At 40.5% G+C, this 21,894-nt stretch overlaps 1 protein-coding gene across 1 annotated transcript in view; it reads right to left on the bottom strand.

Annotated features, from left to right (window-relative positions):
- STAG1 (stromal antigen 1) overlaps window positions 1–21,894 on the bottom strand; it is a 2,620,144-nt gene that overhangs the window by 1,108,117 nt on the left and 1,490,133 nt on the right. Inside the window, exon 17 of the mRNA XM_044070350.1 lies at window positions 9,827–9,897. Within this exon, the coding sequence (XP_043926285.1) occupies window positions 9,827–9,897 (71 nt within the window). The remainder of the gene's footprint in view (window positions 1–9,826; window positions 9,898–21,894) is intronic.

Here is a 21,894-nt window from a genome sequence, read left to right as displayed (position 1 = left end):
CTCTTCTGGCTCTGAAAGGATTGGAGCCGGGTGACTCAGGGAAATCACTGGAGTCAAAGAACAGACTGCCTTTGGATCTGATGAAGACACCCCTAGAGGTCTTGGATCAGAGGGCTCTGAAATGGTGGGATGGATTGGAGGAGGAGATACCAAGGAGGAAATGGACACAAAACGGTTCGCAGATCCCATAGGAGCCGGCGCTAGGAGCACCTCCATCTGGATCTGCACTCTGAGAAACTCTCTTATCATCCTAGCCACAATGGCTTCTGAAAGATCTAAGTTGATGTGCAGGATGGCAGTCTGGAGTGCCTACAGGGAGATCCCTCCAGGAAAAGTGAAGGGTGCCATGACAAAACTGGGTCCGATAGGAGTAGAAGGGTACGGATCCGAGGAGATCTAGTTTTTGAACCAGTCAGATCCAGTTTCTTATGCATTTTAGATGGAGGCTCTAATGAAGGAGCAGAGGAAGAATGGTCCTGGGACCTCTTATGCAACTCCTTTTCCTTGGGGCACTGAATCAGACTTCCCCTTGTCAGTTTTTTTGGGAGAGGTTTGAGCCCCAGCAACCTAAGAAGTAGAGAAAGGAGGCAAGGAGGCCTCTCAAGACTAATTTCTCCTGTCAGTTAATGCTCTGGAGTTAAATCCACAACAGATGAAACCATTTTTATCTACATCTGCGGGTCCCAAACAATAAACGCATTCCCTGCAGGCACTGAGTTGGGAAGCTTATGCCCGCAGTTAAAGCACTTTTTAAAACCTGTTGGCTCGTCAGCCACTGTTACCGAACAAAAAAAAAAACTACCTAAAAACAGATACTTTTTTTTTTTGGGTAAACTTGAAGGAAAAAGGGGAAGAAATTAGAAAGAGAGGGGAACTAACAACAATGGAAGAAAAAAGTACTCTAATGAGTAGCTGCAAAGGAAAAGAGTACCAACGATGGTACTTTATGAAATTACTGAGAAACTGTAGCAGAACAGTGTACAAAAACTGGCTAAAAGGTTTAAGGGAGGGAAGTAGGAGAATTACAAAAATATAAGTGACAAATGTAATACAATAACTCATGATAAAAAAAAAAATGAATCTCCCAAGTTCAAGCGTGACAGGATCAGTGTCTGAAGCTGAATGACGGCAAATGAGACCTGAGGTATGTTAGGTTGTTGGGGCATTGTGGGTAAAGGGAGGAGCTGTTTTGGATCCGATGATCTGTTAGAAGTGGCCACGTCAAATCCAAGTCTCAGATCTAAACCCATCAGTTGAGGAAAAAATGAAAAGGACATCAGATCTCATGTCTTCTCAGGAAGCAGGCAAAGTAAAGGAGTAAAAGGAATGTAGGGGGTTTCAAAGACAAGATGGCCTTGCACAGGTCCTGTGTGAGCTCCAACCATTCATTTTCTTAAGACGTCTGAACAGGAGAAATTATAAGTTTTCTTTCTTTTTCTTAGGGATGACGTATGTGATCACAAAGTGCTATGTGTTGGAACCCTGGTGGACCTCAATCAAAGTTCCTTTATAAGAACTAGTTCAACAACATCCATACTGAAAAAATGAACTATTTAGGCATAATGATTAAAACAGTTTCTGCTGTGACAGACAATATATGAGAAGAGACCAAGTGAAAGATTATCCAAATGACTGGAAATGAATGGCCATGAACAATAAGACTCAGGCAGTGAAGTTGTTGGTTCTTTTTCTCCTTACATAGACCAAGTCCACTTATCAGTCAATGGAAAAAATGCAGATGAGAATTAATACAGATTTAATACAGATTTGAAGGAATTTATTTCAGAAGAGATGAGGGCAAGGGTCATTAAACTGATCAAGCTTACTGCCTAGTAGCGTTTAGGACTACCTGGAGTTAAGGGATATTTTAAAGCCACACAAGTGATACTTTAATATACAGCACAAGCACAAGGATATAGGTCAAAGTGGAAAAAGATGATGACAGAACAAAGTGGAAGTCTGACAGATACAGGCGTTTCTGGTTTTGGAGGAAATTCCTTAGGGATAACAGAAATAGTTATACTGAATATTTTACTTACAAAGTTGCAGACAGCATTACAAAAACTAAACCAGTGAGGGAATGGAGAAAGGAGATTTTGCCAATATGAATGGATATAACTTCTTCTTCTTTTGGCTTTTCTCAGTCAAGGGTCACCACAGTGGATCACCTGTCCGCTCATGATTGGCAGTGAAGTTTTTACAGTGTTGAGTTGCCAGCCCGGTGCCCAACCTTCCACAGAAGGCACACACACGCACGCACTCACACCTAAGGCCAATTTAGAGTGTCCAATCCACCTACAGCATGTCTTTGGGATGTGGGAGGAAACCAGAGCACCCCAGAGGAAACCCACGCGACCACAGGGAGGACATGCAGACTCTGCACAGAAGGCACCCCAGCCGAGAATCTAACTGGAGACCATCTTGCTGTGAGGCGACAACGCTAACCGTTGCACCATTGTGGCCACCCATGAATGCATATAACTAAGGGTACAGAAAATGGGGAAGAGATGGTAAGAAGTAACTGGAGGAAACTAATAAAAGAACCATGTAAAGGAAGCAAATAAGTTGAAAGGACAGGTTGCATCTTGGAGCAACTCTAGCTTAATGCCCCGCGTTGTTTCTGTTCTTTCCTGAACCCAAGAGGAGAAAGTTCTTCATATCTTGGATGTCTATAAACAGCTCAGATAATTATCTTTCTATGTCTGTCCATAGGCAACTCAGACAATGACATGATTTACAGTTGGAAAGCAAAACCATTTGCCACCAAATAATTTCTGTACGTTGGGGCCATTACTCAATTGCAGCTGTTTGTGTGTGATAGAGAGAGAGAGATCTAGGCAGAATGGTCTTCAAATAACATACTAGATAAAGAGGAGGGGATTAACAGCATGAGAAGTTTTAGATGCCATACTGCTTAATGCCTAATAGCATCAGCCCTGCAGATAACAGGGATGAGCTTCCACATATTAAATTACTTGGCAACTTTACTGTTTACAATGAAATCTTTTTTCCCCTTTCTATGAAGCTTTTTTTTTTTTTTAATTGTGCAAAAACAATTTTATGTTTCCTGGACTTCCCTTTATTTCTTCTAAGCAGAACATCTTCCTTTCTCTGCAATTTCTCTAATAACATTCCATTTTGTTCAGTTAATAACTAATTTTTATTTCTAAATTTTAAACTAACTACCACTTTTTGAATTATCTGGTCACCTCCTTGAGTGGCTTCTTGAGCATAATTAGGGAATATTTTACTCACTTGCATATTGCCACACTGCATTACATGCAGAACAGAATCTAAAATACTGAATATAATTGATGTCTACAATCTTGTTCATACCAAAGTAGTTCTGTTTATATTTTATCTTTTGGCATCTCCTTATATGCTGTACATACTTTTACTTTGAGTTCTGCACCTTTTTTGTCCACTATTTTAATTTTTTTTGTATTAATGTGCCTTTTGTTTGATGTTTTACTGCAGCTAATTTGCACTGAAAAGCTTTGTTTTTGCATTGTTTTTACAAGCGCTCAAATAGACTTCTACAGGTGAAGCATGTTGCTACCCTGTAATAAAAACTACCCTTCAATCCATCCTCTTTTTCCCTACATAATGTAAGATCATTTTCACAACTATCCCTCACTGCTGAAATTTATCAATTTTTCATAATCCAACTCGTACATTTTCATGGAATTTAACTCACAATTCTAATCACTAACAAAATACAGTACTGATGTTAAAGACTGCTGATAAACTGAAGCATTCTTCACACCAGAACATTTTTGTAGTCAATAACAACTGATAAAAGTGTTTTGAGCTATTGATATAAAAAACACTAGTCACAGTCTTTAACTAATCTGTAAATGTATTACATTACATACCTCTGGTTAGGTATTTGTTTTTAACAAGATCCTCTAGGTCAATAATCAAGTCATCCATTTTTTTCCCAGAGATGAGAACCACAACTACAGTCTGCTGCCCTTACTGAACAAAAGCACATTAGAGAAGCTTAGTCAATTACTACAACCAAAATTAAACAAAAGCCATGCAAGAAATAAGTAATTAAATACTGTGTATGACATTTCAGTCACTTTGCTACCAAGAGCCATAAAGAAGGGAAATTTTTACTAACTGATTCACTTCAGTAGGTGTATTTGTACCAAATTAAAAAAGATTAAAGATAAACTGTTTAATCATGTAACAGTTAATATACTGCATATAGTTTTAATACCCGATTTTAAAACTTCTGCTATCCAACAATGTCACTAACCAGCTTCTTACAAGTTAAAAACGGACTATGAATTCTCAGTTCTCTCTAACTCTGTCTATATGAAGACACCAAAACATACACAGACACTCATGTCTGGCCAACCCTAAATAGTACAAAACTAAGCTTTGGCATCTAACACAATTAACAATAAGGAAAATGCAGTCTCAAACACTGACAGAACAGAGCTTCTCTGACAAAGACAAGACTATTTACATTTTATAGTGAACTCCAACATTTTTCTGTCCTGTGACACAGGTGAACTATGGCACGAGGCCAGGGGTGTTTTTCCTACTGCACCCTACCAAGGTGTAGTTGTAGCTGCATTCGGCTGCCTTTATGAAAGAAAGCAGCTGTGGCTGCAGCTCCCTAGGCAGTGCAGCAAACTACTTTGCTTTTTGGGCTTTTTGCTCAGTGCCACCCATCAAAATGTAGACAACGAATCGCAGAGCTACAAATACCCTGTGATTTGTTATCCAAATGTTGTGGGTGGGACTGAGCAGAAAGTCCAAAAACTGAAGCAAAATCAACAGCCAAGAGCTACTGGGGCAGCAGACTTTACAGGACTAATATGACACTATGAACAAAGTTGCAATATTTTATACTATGGCTGGCTAACTGTGCAGGTCTGAAGCAGAGCGGAATCTCATTTATTTTACTACAATTAGATATCCGAGGTATACACAACACCTGTATAACTGCTGAGTACAGGGGCCGTCTGCAGATGAAAGCTGATTTCTCCTGGCCTTTACTTATGTTAATCATTCTGGCTTTGCAGGAATAATGTGTTTGTGTGAAGCAAGTGGAAATATTTTACTGCGACTGGATGCAGTGTGTCTGTGTGCAAAACAGTTAACATTTTACAGTGGTTGTTAATTTTATTTAATTAAAATTAGGCATCAGAGGTGTACAGAGTCAACAATGGGACTAACTGCTTGGTAAGGTGTCTATCTATGGATGAAAGAAACTGGCCCTATTCTCATTTGCTCAGTTTAAATGGTCATGGCTCTGTTACTGCAAAATTAGTGTTAACTTGTTTAAAACTAATTTGAAATAGATTACAGTGATCATTATTTCCCCCTGAAATAAAATATCTGAACTCTGAATAATCAGCAAAGTGGCTACAGTTGCTAACTACTGGGTGTCCATGAGTGAAACTTTCATGGGCGCTATGAGCAAGTTTGGCTTTGCAAGACTAGTGTGCCCTTATATGAATCAAGCTAGAATAGTCTGATTTGACTTTTTTTTTTCAATCAAAAAACCATACAAGGTGCGTGTACAGAGTGAACAAAATGACTAAACTGATGGGTACAGTAATCGCAGTAAAACAGCAGGGTTAAGTCATTAAAGAGTCGCTGAACAGGCCTGGCAAAAGGAATGTCACACAGCATTCTGTTTGTTAAAATCAGTGTAAAAAGATAGCTGCTCTGACTTATTCATATCTGTGCATGTGCGCGCGCGCGTGTGTGTGTGTGTGTGTGTGTATGGATGGATGGATGGATGGGGGCAGGCAGGCAGGTGGCTGCAGTCTAACAAACAGTAAAAATGTATATCAGCAGTAAAACTGTTAATTGTTCATCTCATGGGCTTCTTGCAAGTACAAGTTGAAAGAGCCAAGTCATACCTGTAGATTCATTTAGAAGTGCTTTCAACATAAGAAATGGCTTTACAACTTTGCAGAATATCTAAGCCTTTATAAAAACATCAAAGCAGCACATGAACATTTATGACACAAAACAGGTACTTAAAACAAAAATCCCTGGAATGCACAAAAAAGGCAGTTTAAAAGCCTGGTTAAAAAAAAAAAACAAAAAACTTCATAGATGTTTTACAAAAGCTTCTAATAGATCCACTGCATTCTTTCACTTTTTAATTTAACACAACAAGCCTTCAACATAATTAACATTAATTACCATCTGCTAAATAAAACAGCATAAACCATATTACAGCACTCTAAAGTGATCAACCCTGTAAGGAAAATAACCGTAATATGCAATATCTATACTTCTACTCTTCAATCTTCATACTACCATAAAAACAAAAGCAGCATACAGGAAAAAAAGAAACTGACTATGACCCGGGTAACTCTAGTCTGAATAGTGCTTGAATCTTGACAGAGCAGGTAGGGAGGATGGCTATGATCATCTCAGGGGGAAACGGGTGAAAGGAAGTGCCTGCACTTGGGGTACACTATTATGGAGCAATTTCCCTGGTGGGTACTGGGGAAACAACTACAACGTGCAGTCAGAGTGGGTGCAACAACCTGAAGGCATCAGCCTGTTATGGAAGTGAGGAGAGGTTCAGCTCTGACGAGCACTGTTATGTCCCATCCTTGGAATTTTACTAGGCATGAGCAGGAATGAGTCTATCATAAGAAAAATACTCCCCGACAGCAGTGTGATGCTGCCTCAAGGGCTCTCAGTTTCCTCACTAGCTCCAACATGGGTCAGGCTCTGCCCAGGGACGGTTAAGTGGGTCTAGTGGATGATGACAGGAAATGGGAGACAGCTAACAGAAGCAGTGGATGACAAACAAAAATGGTGAATTAAAGATGTCACTTAGCCAAGGCTCATGAAAAGATGCAGAAAACAGAATGACGCAACATTCTCCAGGTGAACAAATTCTGAAGTCTTTCAAGTTTCATAAGCCAACTTATATACATGCTACTCCTTACTGCCATGTATGATAACAGCTGCATTCATGAATCTGCAGAAGAAGACCATTTGGACTTGATAAATGTGCAAAAGAACCTTTAAAGCAGGAAAGCTGCAGCACCAAGAAAATATCAGTCTAGGATATGAATGTGATATAAAGGAACTTGGCAGGAGGGAGTGTATAAATATTTGGGAACTGATGAAGGATATGCAATAAAAACAACAAAAGCAAATAAAACTCAGCAAGGAATATTTTAGAAGACTAAAATTAGTACTGAAAATAGCCTGACATCTAGGAACAAAGTCCAAACTATAAACCAATTTGCTCTTCCTTTCTAACTTACAGTTTTGGGCTGATTGGTCCCAAAAGGTACTGGATCAATTGGACAGGAAAACAAGAAAAATGCTGGATGCTTATCAAATGATTTATAAAAATCTGTGGTACCAAGGTTATATATTCCCCATTCTGAAGGAGGTATGGGCCTTCTTGAAACAGATTAGAGCTACAGGTTCACAATCGTAGGACTGCATACATACCTGCTGACCTCACAAGATCCAAACAGTGAAAATTTTAAAACATGAGGAGAACTCCAAGATGACTTCCCTACTTTGTTTAGCACAAGCATATCGGTGTCAAGTGGGAAAGGAAATCAAACCAGAAAGTAGACAAAAATCAGGCAGTCACTCAATATGCCAAAAAAACAAAAGAATATATGGTGAAAGGTCAGATGAGAAGGGAAGAAATGTGGAAAAGGCATAAATATGGTTGGAAGTACAGAAAACTCCTAGAACAACCTCACCTTGATCAGGATGTGATGCAGGAATAGTTAAGGAGAGGTGAATTTAAACCAAAAGATAAAAGGTTAATACTAGTGGCCCAGGATAGTGGACTACATATACGCTGATTTACAAGTCCATTGAACACATCGGAGAAACAGGCAAATGAAGGTTTTGTAAAACAGAACTGGGAACAGTCGCACATCTTGTTGCTGGGAGCGATACACTAATGGCAGAGGGCCTCTGTATACTGAAAGGCATAATAATGTAGCAAGACTGCTGCACTGGAGATTATGCAAACATTAAAATGCTGAAGTAGCGAGAGGCATTGGAAACACGAGTCACAAAGCATTATATAAAATGATGAAGTTTACATCACCCATTACCAACAGTTCAAAAACAGATGCAAGTAAGCCAGATACGGTAGCCCATGAAAAGACAAAAGTAGCACTGATCACTGAAATTGCTACACCCAGTGACTGCAAGAAATTTTGTTTAGGCTACCCTTGTGTAGTCCTAAATGACAAAGTTTACTTTGACTTGCAGTGCCTTATGGAGAGAGAGAGAGAGAGAGAGAGAGAGAGAGAGAGAGAGAGAGAAAGTCATACAATATCTGCATTTGCATGCAGAAATGATGGCAATGTGGAAGGAGGATACCCAGACAGTTCCGATAGTAGTAGCAGCAGCAATGGGTCTCATAATAAAGAATTTACAGTCGTATTTAGATATGCTACTGATACATGCAACTCTATAAATTGTAGAAGTCAATGCGGGTGTTGTGAAGAGCACTGTTGGCTAACAAAAGATTAAAACAATACTAATTTCATGAACTTTAATCATACTTTGACTTAGGAATGGGGTCCAATTCCATCAGGGTGTTAGAAATCCAAAAGACTTGTAGAAATTAAAGCAGCAGAAGACACTTAACTGTTTATACAGATATAGATATTTTGATATAGATTTTTTTGATGTGGGGAATCACTGAGTTTTTCTTTTACCACTGCTTGACATTGGATTCACAAAAGAAGGAAGTTACAACACAAATGTTATAGCAGTTGTACCAAGTTAAAGATGTATGAATGTCTTTAGAAGACAGATGTACATGGTTTTCCCTTCGGGGGAATCCCATTGGTACTACAGTCTTGCCTCTACTCAAATACACACATTTAAGGGCAAAAGGGAAGAAAAGGCTCTAAGCACATTAAAAAAAAAAAAAAGGAAAACATATTTTCTTCAGGTACTTCTTAGGGGACTCAGACATATTAATCGAAGAGGACCTCCTTATCTTCTGACTCTCCTTGGATACTAGAGAGACCCTCCTGTTCTCTTTGGGACTTGCCTGCTTGATTGTTAACCCTAGGTAACTATTGTGTTAGAGCGCTACGGACAGCCATCTTGTACCAAAAAGAACAGTTATGCATATTAAACAATTTTAAGCAAAAACAACACAGAAACCTGAGGCTAAGACCTCATTTGGTGATGCTGTCAACTCACAATTTAAGGGGTCAAACGTGGCTGCAAAAAAAAAAAAAAGTTGTGAAATGTATTATTACTAAACACGATTCACACGGTAAGAATTAATTGTGGAGAAGCAAGCTGTTCCATTTGCAGATATGGTAGCAATAAAAAAAGCTTGCTGTTGGGGGTGTATGTCAAATAAAAATATTGGTAGAAAAAAATTATGGCACAGTGCTACCTGGTCCTGTGAAGGATTTATGAACTGCCTACTGAATGTGAGTGCCTCTAATATCAGTGGCTACTCAATACAAAAGACTGAGAAGATAAAATAACAAAAATAATGTCACAAAATGGATACAAATAAAAATAGGAAATTATTCAACATTTGGCTTTTAAACGAAAGAATGCACTGTGTTAATCTGTTTTAATGTATAATGAAAGATATGCGGGGCATTAACTTAAATGATTAGGGAATTAGGCAATACAGCAGCAAAACTGCAAGCTCAACACTGGCCTGTAACATATGCTTGACTGTTTTGGAGTTTCAAGTACTGCTACAGCACAATGTAAACATTTATGAAAAATCAAATAAGATGGCCCCAGTACAATAGATACTCCTTGCTTCAACATGCAATTACCAGACTAGCTTAAAAAAAGTATATAAAAAAAGACATACTTATGAAATGCTGTTAACCTTCTCAGAGTAGAAAGCACATTATAAATGTCATCATCATCTGCTTCTTCTCCCTGTAGAATGGAAAGAAAAAATGTGACCAATGAAGAATCAATCTTATAGTTTACAAAATGGTGGTTGGCATCATCCACACCTCTCAACCTCTTAGAGCAAGAAATCTGGACAAAGCCATAAATAATGGGGGGACAAAGGCCCAAAAATAGGGACAATTTTTAAATATTGCACTTACAAACTTAGAAAGTGAGAGAATAACAGGTTTTACATTAGCGTGAATTTATGAAGGGTATGAAATCTGAAATTCAAATGTATGTCATTTTCTCACTTCAGTTCTCAATGATTTATACCAATAATTTGCCAGAAAAATGAGGAAAAGACTAAAAATAGACATTCTGCAAAAATCTGGACAGTTCAGAGCTATGAGTCATCATCACAGAACAACTGTGTTCTACCAATTAGAAAAAAATATGTTGCGCTCAGGCTGAATCAGGAAAACAGTTTTAAAACAGACTTTTTAACTTGCAATAAAGCACCAAAGGGAGGCAAAAATCATAACAGTGCAGCTTGATAACTCAAACATATTGCCGTTTTCTAATTCCCTAAATACAAATTTGCATTTAAATGGGGGTTAGCTTGGGGGGATGATTTTTTATGCAAAAATAGCTAGATGCACTGCTGCATTTAATATTTACAGTTATAAGTGATGCACACAAATTCCAAAATCAGTTATAACCCCTCACAAATGATGGAAGGATGAGGTTCTTTTCTTTTACTAAAGAAAATCGTTCAAAACACACAAAAAAAATCAGTTAAATAACAGATATCACTTTCTCCTTCAATAGAAAATGTGCTTATATTTGATGTAAATTTCAACCACAGATTAAAATGTGTACACACAAGCAAATTAATAATCAAACTCGAGGACACATGCAACATTTTTACTGTCATCTAGCTCTTCAGTCAGACTGCCTTCAAGGAAGCAACAATCAAACAATCCTTCAAGGAAGTAACACTCAAACAAGCAAATATTTAAAACAATTCACCACACCTCCATCCACATCAAAACATTTTGGATGATTTTGTCATGGTCAATAACAGGAACACTAATAATGTGTGATGTGAATTTCTGTGATAGAAAAAGCTACAAACTCACCATAATGTTTCATCTGTGTTGTCTATTTTCATGCTTTCTCAACAGTTGGGTATGGATTCGACCCTCAGATCTGACTTGGTTATTTTAGCTCTTGGCCACTAAAAAGCTCTCAAGCTCCTCCCCTACCCATAATGCACCAACCCCTAACATACCTCAGATCTTGTTTGCTGGTTGAAATAATGTAGGAAACATTATCATAATAGCCTTGGTAGAACAAGCCATTATCTGGAGCTCAACATAGGGAACTGCAGTATTCTTATAAGTTTTCTTTCTTTCCAGAAATCAATTGTTAAAAAGGTTGAGGGTTGGTGGGAGGGGAGCTGAAGAAGAATGAAAACGGACAACACAGACGGAATGCTATGGTGAGTACATACCTTCTTTATCTGACATTGACAATTTTCATTCATTCCTCAACAGTTGGCAAAGAATCCTCAGCTATCTAAAATCCTGAGTGGACTCCAAGGAAAGATATTCCTGAGCACACTTGAGCTCAAGGCTGCTCTTCCCCTCAACACCAGATCCAGTTTGTAATGAGCAATAAAGGTATGAGGATTGGTCCAAGTTGCAGCCACACATATGTAGTCCATGGAGGCCCTAGACAGAAACACTGAAGTAGTAGTCATGGACCTAGTTGAATGGGCTGTTAAAGGTTCTAGTAAGGACAGATCCAACTTGTACACAAATTATATATAATCCGTCAGCCATCTGGCTAAAGTTACTTCTGCAACCAATTTACCCAATTTAGAATCTGTAAAGGAGGCAAATAAGTGACCTTTCTAATTTCTTTTGCTCTATAAGTAAATACGCAACTGTCTGTGAACATCCAATAAGTGCAACATATATTCACCTTTGCTTGCAAATTTAGGAAAGAAAACTGGCAGAGTAATGAACTGGTTGATGTTAAATTCTGACATCTTATTTTGGAGTGGATTGGTTCATAATGTTTCTCTATCCCTGTAAAAAATCAAGAGGAGATGTTAAGAAGACAATGCTCTGAAATACTTATAGCAGAGGTGATGACCACTCGAAAGATGGCATTCTAGGTCAGGAACTTTAATTCATGGTTCAAAGGGGGATGAATTAAGGCCTGCAGTACCAAATTTAAGTCCCATGGAGAAGATGGATTTTTATAAATAGGTATCCAAAGGATAACTCTCAAGAAGGCCTTACAAAGTTTAGATAAAGCCTGGGCGGAGTTCTCACATCCAGTTTGAAAATTAGAGATGGCTACTAATTGAACTCTAGTGGTTTGATGAGCTAGCTCCTTCGTTGATGACTGTTGCCAAAAACTGAAGGACATTTTGTACAGGGGCTGAAAAATTGGTCAATACGTTTCTGAAAAACCCAAAAAAAACAAACTACTTCCATTTACTTCTGTAAAGTTTTCTTGTAGAAGCTTTATGAGAAGATAAAACTATATGACAGACAAGGGACACAGGTTGTCTGGGTGTTAAAGGAAGTGGAGAAACCATGCTGTCACCTTTTGGTTTTAGATATCCAAGTGAATCATGCTTGGCGGGTGAGATAGCAGGTCTCGAATTGGATCCAGAATCCAAGGTTGAGGCCAAAGAAAGGGGAACCAAATCTGTTGAGGCCAGTAAGGTGCAATGAAGATGATTTTGATCTTCTTCAGGAAAGCTTTCTGTAATAATTTGGGAATCAATGGAGATGGAGGATAAGTAGAGAAGAGATGTGGGAGGGCCAATCATGTGGTAGAGTGTCTCTAGGTAATTCCCCCAGTGGGGATATTAGGGCAAAGAAGCTGCTGCACTTGTTTAGGAGAGATACAAAGAGATTGCAGCAAGGCTGGTCCCACTGGTGAAAAATCACGTCTGCTACTTTCAAGTTGAGAGACCACTTGTGAGGCAATAGAATGGACCTGCTCAATTTGTCTGCTATCACCCTGGATTTCCCCAGAATGTGGGCTGTTATCAGAAAATGGTTGGATGAGATCACCCATTGTCACGCTCTGAGGGCTTCTCAAAACAAGGGGTAAGACCTGGTTCCTCCTTGTTTGTTGCTGTATCAAACTGCTGGCATATTGTCTGTCTGAATCACAACTGTGCCAAAACAGAGAAAGTCTTGGAAGGCTTGCAACACTAAGAGCACTACTCTCATTTCCAGGACATTGATATCCGTGTTGGCCTCTTTGGGGGACCAAGTGCCTTGGACTGTTTTCCCCAGGAAGTGCCCCCCCCCCAATCTGGTATGCATTTGTGGTCACTATGGCACTGGGCTGAGGGAGAATGAAAGGATGGCCTTGCATACCCTGATCTGATAAAAACCACCACCAAAGGTATCTCTTGCATGCTTGAGTGATTCTTATTTGGGCTATGTGTTGGTAAAGAACAGATCATTGTGTTGTTAACATGCACTGAAGAGCTCTCATGTGAAATCTTGCTAATGGAACTAGGACTACGGCTGCCAACACTAATCCCAAGGCTTGTAGAATGAACTGGGCTGAGATTGTGGTACTGTGAATTATTCATCTGACTTGGAATGTGAGTGTTTGTACTCTTGAGAGAGGAAGATAAGCTGTCACTGTTACAGAGTTGAAATTTGTTCCTGTTAATTCCAGTGTTTGAGATAATTCTGAGATTTGTTGCTGGTTATCCCAAGATGGGAAAAAGTCTGGAGTACCTTATCTCGTGCTCTTATTAGTAGATGCCTGGTCAGGGCAGCAATGAGCCAGTCGTACATGTACGGAAATACTCAAAATCCCTGCAGTCTGACGTCAACTGCTACCACTTCCATGCATTTGGTGAACACCCTGGGGGGTTGAGGTCAGGCCAAAGGGCAGTGGTCTGAACTGGTAATGCCTGGCTCCCAGCCAGAAGCGTAGATACCTTCTGGATTGCTTGTTCATTTTGATGTGACAGCACACATCCAGAAGGTCTATCGAGCACATCCAATCGCCACTGCACAAAAAGGGCAGAATGGACTGAACCGTGACCATCCAAAACAAATGTCACACTGATTCGTTCAAGTTGCTACAATACAAAATCTGTCCCAGTCCCCTGTTTTCTTTGGCACAAAAAGGAATCTTGACTAAGTTCTGGATTCTATCTGGTCTGGTGGGGCCTATTGGATGACTCTTTTCTAGCAGTTTTTGTACTTCTAGTGCTGCTGCTTTCCTTTGACTGGGTGGAACATTGGGAAATTTGCATACAGATAAAGGTGGAAGGGAAAAAGGAATTGCATAACCTCTGGAAAGAATCCACTGCCCCAAGTATCTTTTGTGATGTCTAATCAGGCTCTTTGGTGCAGGGATAATCGACCCTAATTGCTTCCAGAGGGGAACAATCGGACCTCCTTTCAGGAGCACTTGTAGGGTGAGTCAGAGAAGGAATCTCTAGACCCTTGGTTCTGCAGGCCTCCTCTGCCATGTGGGCAGCGTCTTCCATTTGAGTCCCCCACCCCCTGCCCTGGGGGAACTATTTCCACGTGGATCTTGGAAAGGACCTTGGGACTTTCTGAAGCACATCTTTTGACATTGTGGATTCCTAGAAAAGGTTGTTTGAGGGGTTGAAAAAAATGCACCCACTACAGAGAGGGTCTTTCCATCTTGCTCACACATGAAGTGTGTTGTTCTTTATCTTAGGGCCAAACAATGAATTACCACCAAAAGGTGCACGGACAAACCAGGACTTGAAGAGCTCTGCAAAATCACACAAGTGCCATCCAGTCATGCCTCCTAATTTAAATGCCTGAACCCGCTGCCCTTGAGGTAACTTCAGCTGCATGAGAGACAAGCTTCATGGACAAACTAGAAATGCATATTGCAGGGTTGCCAACTGTGAGGCCACAGATGTCTGAGTCTCAGCAGTAGTGGGCCCAGAAAGGGATTCTGACAGTTCCTTTATGAAGTCCCTTTGTAGTAAAGTGTTTCTAGTAAAGTATGCCAAGTAGTTCAGTGATATAAGGGAAAAGGTTGCTGAAGTATACACACACTTAAATCTGTCTGAAGCCCTAGACTCTCTGTTAGGGGGATGGATAGAGGAACACTGTTTCCCATGTACTTTCTTGGTGGCTGCCATCATGACTATAGCATCTGTGGGGCACTCCCTCGCTCCAAAACTTCGTTCCTACAGGTAGTGCCAGAATCTCATCTGGTCTTTTGGGGACTGGTTTAACTGTGTCTGGTTCCTTCCATGCCCACCTAGAGATCAAGTCAATGAGCTTGGCGGCAGGTGGAGTTACCCAGGAGGTAGGTGGGCCAGAAACAAAGGCCTCCATGACTACCAATTCCCATGGGGAAGGGTAGACCAACCATCCCTCTGCTTAAGAATCTCAAGGATATCTCCGAATGAGACTCTTTGGGTGGTGATCTTGGGGACCTTCCCCTTCATCAAACTCACTATCTTCAGCGGCAGACTCCTGAGGGGAGTCCAAGTACCTCCGCTTGCATTTCCTCTTCCTATGAACTTCTTTGGTGGAATGCTCCAGAGAAGTAATGGAAGAGATAGTAATACCCTGCTGGGTAACCTGGAGACTTCAGGCTGGCTGCCCCTGTGGAGTAGAATGTTGAGGCTGAAGGCGCGCACAAGCACACAGGATTCAAAGGGGAGATCCAAGGGGGTAGGAACAGTCTGTCCTGCAGAACCAAAGAACACTCTCTCTCCACCACCTCAAAGTCTGAACTCTCCAGGGAGAAGGAAATCAACGGAGCTGAGAAATGATGCTTCTGCTCCATTGGCTCCCCCAACAGTGAAGGCAGTCCACCCAAGGCAGAGGGCAGAGCTAAGCTGTCCAATGCCAAGGCTCCAAGGGTAAGAGGCAGCTCTGACAACTTCGGAGTAGCCTCTAATTCCTCAGATCAGACAGGAACACACCGGCTCTGAGAGTAGTCTGGTTCCAAAATCATCAGAGCTGGTGCAGAGACAGCTCAGAGCCAAAGATACCAACATCTTTGGATCCAATCCAGACGATCCCAGAAGACTCAGATTCAAGGGCTCTGAGCAGAGACTGGTGTAGTACAAAAAAGGACTTCTTGACCCGAAGGGGTAGGAGCCGAGAAAACTCTCATTTGTATCTGCGCCAAGAGAAATATCCTCATCATTCTGTCCACATCAGCCTCAGTCAGATGTCTGGAAGAACAAGTTATGGATGGGGTCCTATTGTGTTGGCGGGACTCAAAACACACGGAAGGTACTCTAGAGGGTACTGGGTCAATGAAGAGGGAATACCTGACCCTGGGCAAAGGCTTCAGATACGAACAGCTAGGATCCAAGGAAGCGGTTTTCGACTTGGAAACTGGCTAAGCTGGAGCAGTCTTCAGAGCAGACTTTTTGAAGCTTTTTCCATGGTGGTTCCATGGAAGCATCCGACGGAGTCAAGGATCCTGAAGGTTTAGCCGAAGGCTCCTTAAGATTATGTATGGGGGAGGGGGGGTTGATCCCCAGAAATGGCCACTGAAAAGTAAGTAGGCAACAGTTATTTCAGAATTAGATTAGTTTTTTTGGTCTGTGACTGCTCGCGGGTTAAAGGCTTTGCATTGGGACCAATGGTCTGGGTCCAAACAGTAGACGCACAAAGCTTGTGCATCAGAGATAGGCGACTTTTGCCTACATTTCTGGCATTTAACAGGGAAGAAAGGCAAAAAGGACAAAAATATCAGCAATGGTAATCAAAATTACACCAAGAGCGTGAAAAGATGGAAAACGGGGGGGGGGGGGTTGTTGGTCAGATTTCAGTGAAAAAAATGTATACAAGGAAGGTATTACTGATAGGAAAAAGAAGAAATGTAAATTTTTCAGGAAATAAAGAAAATTTATTTTTCCACTATATTTAACAGCTCAAGCGACCACATCCAAACGCAAAGCAGCAAACGAGATCTGGGGTATGTTGGAGGTTGCTGCACTGTGGGTATGGTGGGAGTTCAAGAGCTTTTTAGTGGCCATGAGCTAAAATAAAAGCAGAGTAAGATCCGATTTTAACTGTTGAGGAATGAGCAAAAATTGACAATATCAGATTGTGTATGTTTTACAATGTCAGTATGGTTTACGTTACTTCGTTGAGACGAAAAGGGCATTCTCAATTACATTAAAAGAACACTGTAGGAATAATAGAAATAATAATTTAGTGAGTTCTTTAGTAGAGCATTTTATGAGATGCCAAAATAGTGTTTGTAAGTTTAAAGCAGATGTGATGTATCAATATAAAAACCCTGAACATAGAGTGAATGATGTTAATGGTGTTTTGAGGCACTAGGAAATAGGTTTTATTCTGAAACAATACATTTTATCCTTCTTGTATGAACAAGGAGCTCAAACAGAATGCAGTAATTAAGTACTGAAACATTTTGTTTTATGTTTGGCTGTTTTAATGTGGGGGGGGGGGGGTGCAGTGTACAATTTTAAATATTTGAACTTTACTTCCTTGAAGGTCATCAGGCCAAAGCACTAAAAGACTATTAAAAAGTTGGATGTGTCCACTAGTTTTGGTTATTTAGTGATATCACACTATAGTAGTTAAACACACACAAAATTATATCTGAATGCCTGCTATGACATTATACAGTCACACAACATACCACTACTACAGAATACATCAATACTATTGTCTTGCATCTCACCAGACTGCCAACACTAGAGAGACATCCAGTTGCCATTACCTACTGTGTCTAACCATGCTTTCATATACATGACCATGCTGCGTCATAAAACACAATGCATTTCTTGAAGCAACAGCTTTCAGGGCTCAAGTTCTTAGGTAAACTACTTTTATATTTAAAACTCTGATTTGATACTACTGGTCCTTCTATCACTACTGTTATGTACACCAACTGTAAAAAAGCTGTGCAGGGCTATGTTTAACTTGTCACAAAATCAGTGTGATGCTTGCAAACAAAAGTTACATATTTAAAGTAATGATAGTTTCGGATAAGCATGACCACCCTCATTAATTGCAAGAATTATGTTGCATTAGGGAGCTTAGCATCTGAAGCTTTCCCAAGTCACTACACTCTTTCACCTTTGTCTACAATAATCTGTGTGGGAACCCTCTTCCCTGTACTTCTGGAATGTTCTAAAAGGTGGGCAAATCTAATTTCAGACTTCATCATCAACCTAGATTCATGAAAAACATTACATAAACCAAGAAACCTTGGGCAATCCTGAAAAAGGTGCGACTGAGGAAGTGAGAAAATATAAACAAAATGTAGAGATTTCTGGAAGGTATAAAAAGTATGGACACTGGGAAAAACAGAAATCGGATATGGTGCAATATTTATGCAAAGGAGAAAACCAAATTAATTAATACAAAAAAAGGCAGCTCCAAAGATATTCAAAGAGAAATACGGGCAAATGTACCCGGATATGGAAAATTTCACAATACAAAAAAACATCACAAAGGGGGAATGTAAAACAGAAGATTAGTACAGTAGAAGTTAAAAAACTAGAAACTGAAGTTATGGAATTACCTGTGAAGTGAAGGATTTAGTGTACAAAGTCTAACACAGGTTATATCACAGCATGATGAAACAATGAGTCCCCCAAGTAAGGAGAATGAGGAGCAGCAGACATCTGAAGAATTAATATGGACATAGGAAAGAAAAAGATTTAATATGGTGCAATATTTATGCAAAGGAGAAAGCGAACTAATCAACATAAAAAAGCACCAAAATTATTTGAAGAAAAATACAGGCAAAGGCATCCAGATATGGAAATTTTTACAAAACAAAAATAAGAAAACAAAGGCGGAAAGTAGAAAAGAGGATTAGTAATGCAGAATTTAAAGAAATAGGAAAAAGTTACATAACGTTCCATCGGTGTTGTCGATCTTCACTAATCCTCGACTGTGGGCTCAGGACTCAGCTGTTACTCCAGCTCGTGCTTTCCAAAAACTCTCAAGCTATGCTCTACCCATAATAATCCTCATCAAATTACCTCAGATCAAAGTAATAGATAAAAGACCATATCTCTGTCCCTATTATGAAGCCAGTCTTTGGGAATATTCGGTCCACTAAGAGTCCTAAGGTAGGGAATGTCAAGGATTAGTGAAGATCAACAACACAGATGGAACGTTATGGTAAGACAAATTCTTTATCTGATGTTGTCAATCTTCACACAATCCTTGACTGTAGGACAGAGTCCCTTGCTTCTTGAATCTTGGGAGGTTTCACGGACGAATATTCCTGAGCACCACTGAGCCGAATGATGCACGTCCCCTACAGATGTGGTCCAGTTTGTAATGAGTAATAAAGGTATGAGGAGATGCCCATGTGGCTGCTGCACAAATATCATCTAAGGAAGCTCTGGCATGAAAAACTGCTAAAGCTCACATTGAATTAGCTTTTACCGGACGTATTAGGTGCAGTCCCTTTTTGATGTAAACAAAGGTGATGTAGTCTTTAAGCCACTTCGCCAAGGTAACCTTAGATGCTGGATTACCTAGAGAGAGTGTAGAAAAGGCAACAAACAATTTTTATGTCCTTTGTTCTGTGAAGGTAAAAACGTAATTGCCTGTGTATGTCTAAGTAAGTGTAGACAGTACTCTCCTTTGTTGGAAAAAAAAGATTGGGAGGTGTAAGGTTTGATTGATATTTGATTCTGAAACAACCTTTGGCAAAAAGGAAGGATTTGTCCTGAGGGAGGCACTGTCCTTATGAAATATCAAACAGGGGGGTTTGGTGGACCTGGCATGAATTTCCGATATTCTCCTGGCTGAAGTGACAGCGTTCAAAAATAAGGTTTTCCAAGACAAGAACTTTAAGTCAAAGGTTGCTGAAGGTTCAAAGGGGGAAGAAATGAGAGACTGCAGTACCAAATGCAAATCCCATGCAGCAGAGGGTTCTTTAAACAGAGGCCTGAGCATTAAGATTCCTTTAAAAAAGGCTTTACAAAGTTTAAGTGACATAAGTGATGAATTGTTGAAACCAATATGAAAGTTGGATATCGCAGCAAGATGCACCCGAATGGTAGAACCTGACGAGCCAGCCTCATACAGTAAATCTAAGAAGTCTAACACTTTGTCTACAGGTGCTGCATATGGGTCAGTGTTACAGTCAAGTGACCATTTAGCAAATTTTATCCATTTGTTATGACACAATTTTCTAGTTGAAAGCTTGTGGTAGGTCAGAATGGTGCATCGGACTGGGGAAGTGGGGGAGGAATGCCTGGCAATCATGGGAACTGGAGAAGCCAAGCAGTGAGCTTGAGATGCTGAAGATTCGGATGAACCATTCCCTCTGGGTGGGACAATAGGTCTGGAGGTGGGTCCTGTATCCAGGGTTTCTGAAGTAGATGAGGCGAAAGAAAGGGAAACTAGACTTATCAAGGCCAGAACAGGGCAATTTGGTTTATTCTGTTCTTTGACCTATTGGCTTTCTTTAGAAACTGACATACAACAGGAGTCGGGGGTAAAAGCATTCAAGTAGAATGGGGGCCAATCGTGAAGGATAGCGTCTAAGAGTAACCCCCCCCAGGGGGCAAAGTAACTGCTGCACTTGTTCAGAGGGTATGCAAACAGATCACAGCAAGATTGGCCCCAGTGGTGGAAAATCTTTCCCGCCACCACTGGATTGAGAGTCCACTCGTGAGGCATAATGGTTCTGTTCAACTTGTCCGCAATCATGTTGGAGCTCCCCAGAATGTGCGTTGCCATTACAAAGGATATCGCCCATTGTCATACTCTGAGAGCTTCTCAATAAAGAGGGTACAACCTGGCTCCCCCTTTTTTGTTGATATACCAGACTACTGACATGTCTGTTTGAACTGCAGTCATTCCGAGGAGAAGGGTATCTTGAAATGCTTGCAACACTAAGAGCACCACCCTCCTCTCTAGAATGTTGATATGCAAGTTGGCCTCCTGCTGGGATCAAGTGCCTTGGACCGTTTTTCCCAGATAATACCCCCCCCACACACACACTACCTGGAACATTTCTGTGGTCACTATGGCTTGGAGTTGAGGAGGAACAAAGGGACGGCCCGACAAGACTTTGTTGGAATGGAGCCAACACTGGTGGTCTTGGCAACAAGGTGATCAAAAGTAGATGGGACATTGGCTGATTCAAAAAGGACCATTGGAAGCCCAGAAGCCATTGAAAAATGTGCATGTCAAATCTGACCAAGGGAACTAGAATGATACAGGCTGCCATTGACCCTAGAGCCTGTAGGATGAGTCTTGCTGCTACTTTCCTGTTTTTAATGATTTGGCTTACTTGTGACCTGATCCTTTGGAGCCTATCTAGGGAAAGTGCATCTCCAGTTGTTGTAAGGGTTCCAAATGTGATTGTACATAGTTTATAGCAATTACGAAGCTGGAACAAAGATGAAGAGTGTAATCTTGTACCTTTATGAGTTGACACCTAGTGGGAGTGGTAAGGAGCCAGTCATCTAGATATGGAAATACTCTGAATTCTAGCAGTCTGAAAAGTACTGCTACCACTGCCATGCATTTGGTAAACACCCTAGAGGCTGTGGTGAGACCAAAGGACAGTGCTCTGAACTGATGACTGGCTCCCAGCCAGAAGTGCAGGAATGTTCTGGAGCGCTTGTCCATTTTTATGTGGTAATATGCATCCTGAAGATCTACTGAGTACATCCAGTAGTCTTTTTCCAAGAATGTAAGTATTGCCTGTACCTATGCCATCTGGAATTTGTTTTTTTGAACTGATTCTTTTCAACTGACTGAGATCCAAAATCGGTTTCCAGTCCACTGTTTTCTTTGGCACTAAAAAGAACCTCGAGTAAATTCTGGATCCCCTCTGGTCTCGTGGGATTGCTTGGATGACTCTTGTCGAGCAGTTTTTGAATTTCTGAGACTGCTGCTTCCTTGTGACTGGGTGGAACGTCTGAGAATCTTTTTGGTTTCATTTAAAGGGGAATGTTGTAACCTCTGGAAATGATCCCTTGCACCCATTTATCCATCATCAGTTCTGGCCAGGCAGATTGGTGCAAGG

Source organism: Protopterus annectens, chromosome 4.part1, assembly GCF_019279795.1.
Source record: "Protopterus annectens isolate FY-2018-M chromosome 4.part1, PAN1.0, whole genome shotgun sequence".
NCBI lineage: Eukaryota > Metazoa > Chordata > Ceratodontiformes > Protopteridae > Protopterus > Protopterus annectens.
The sequence above is the reverse complement of the archived record's forward strand: the minus strand, read 5'-3'. Positions and strand labels throughout refer to the sequence as shown.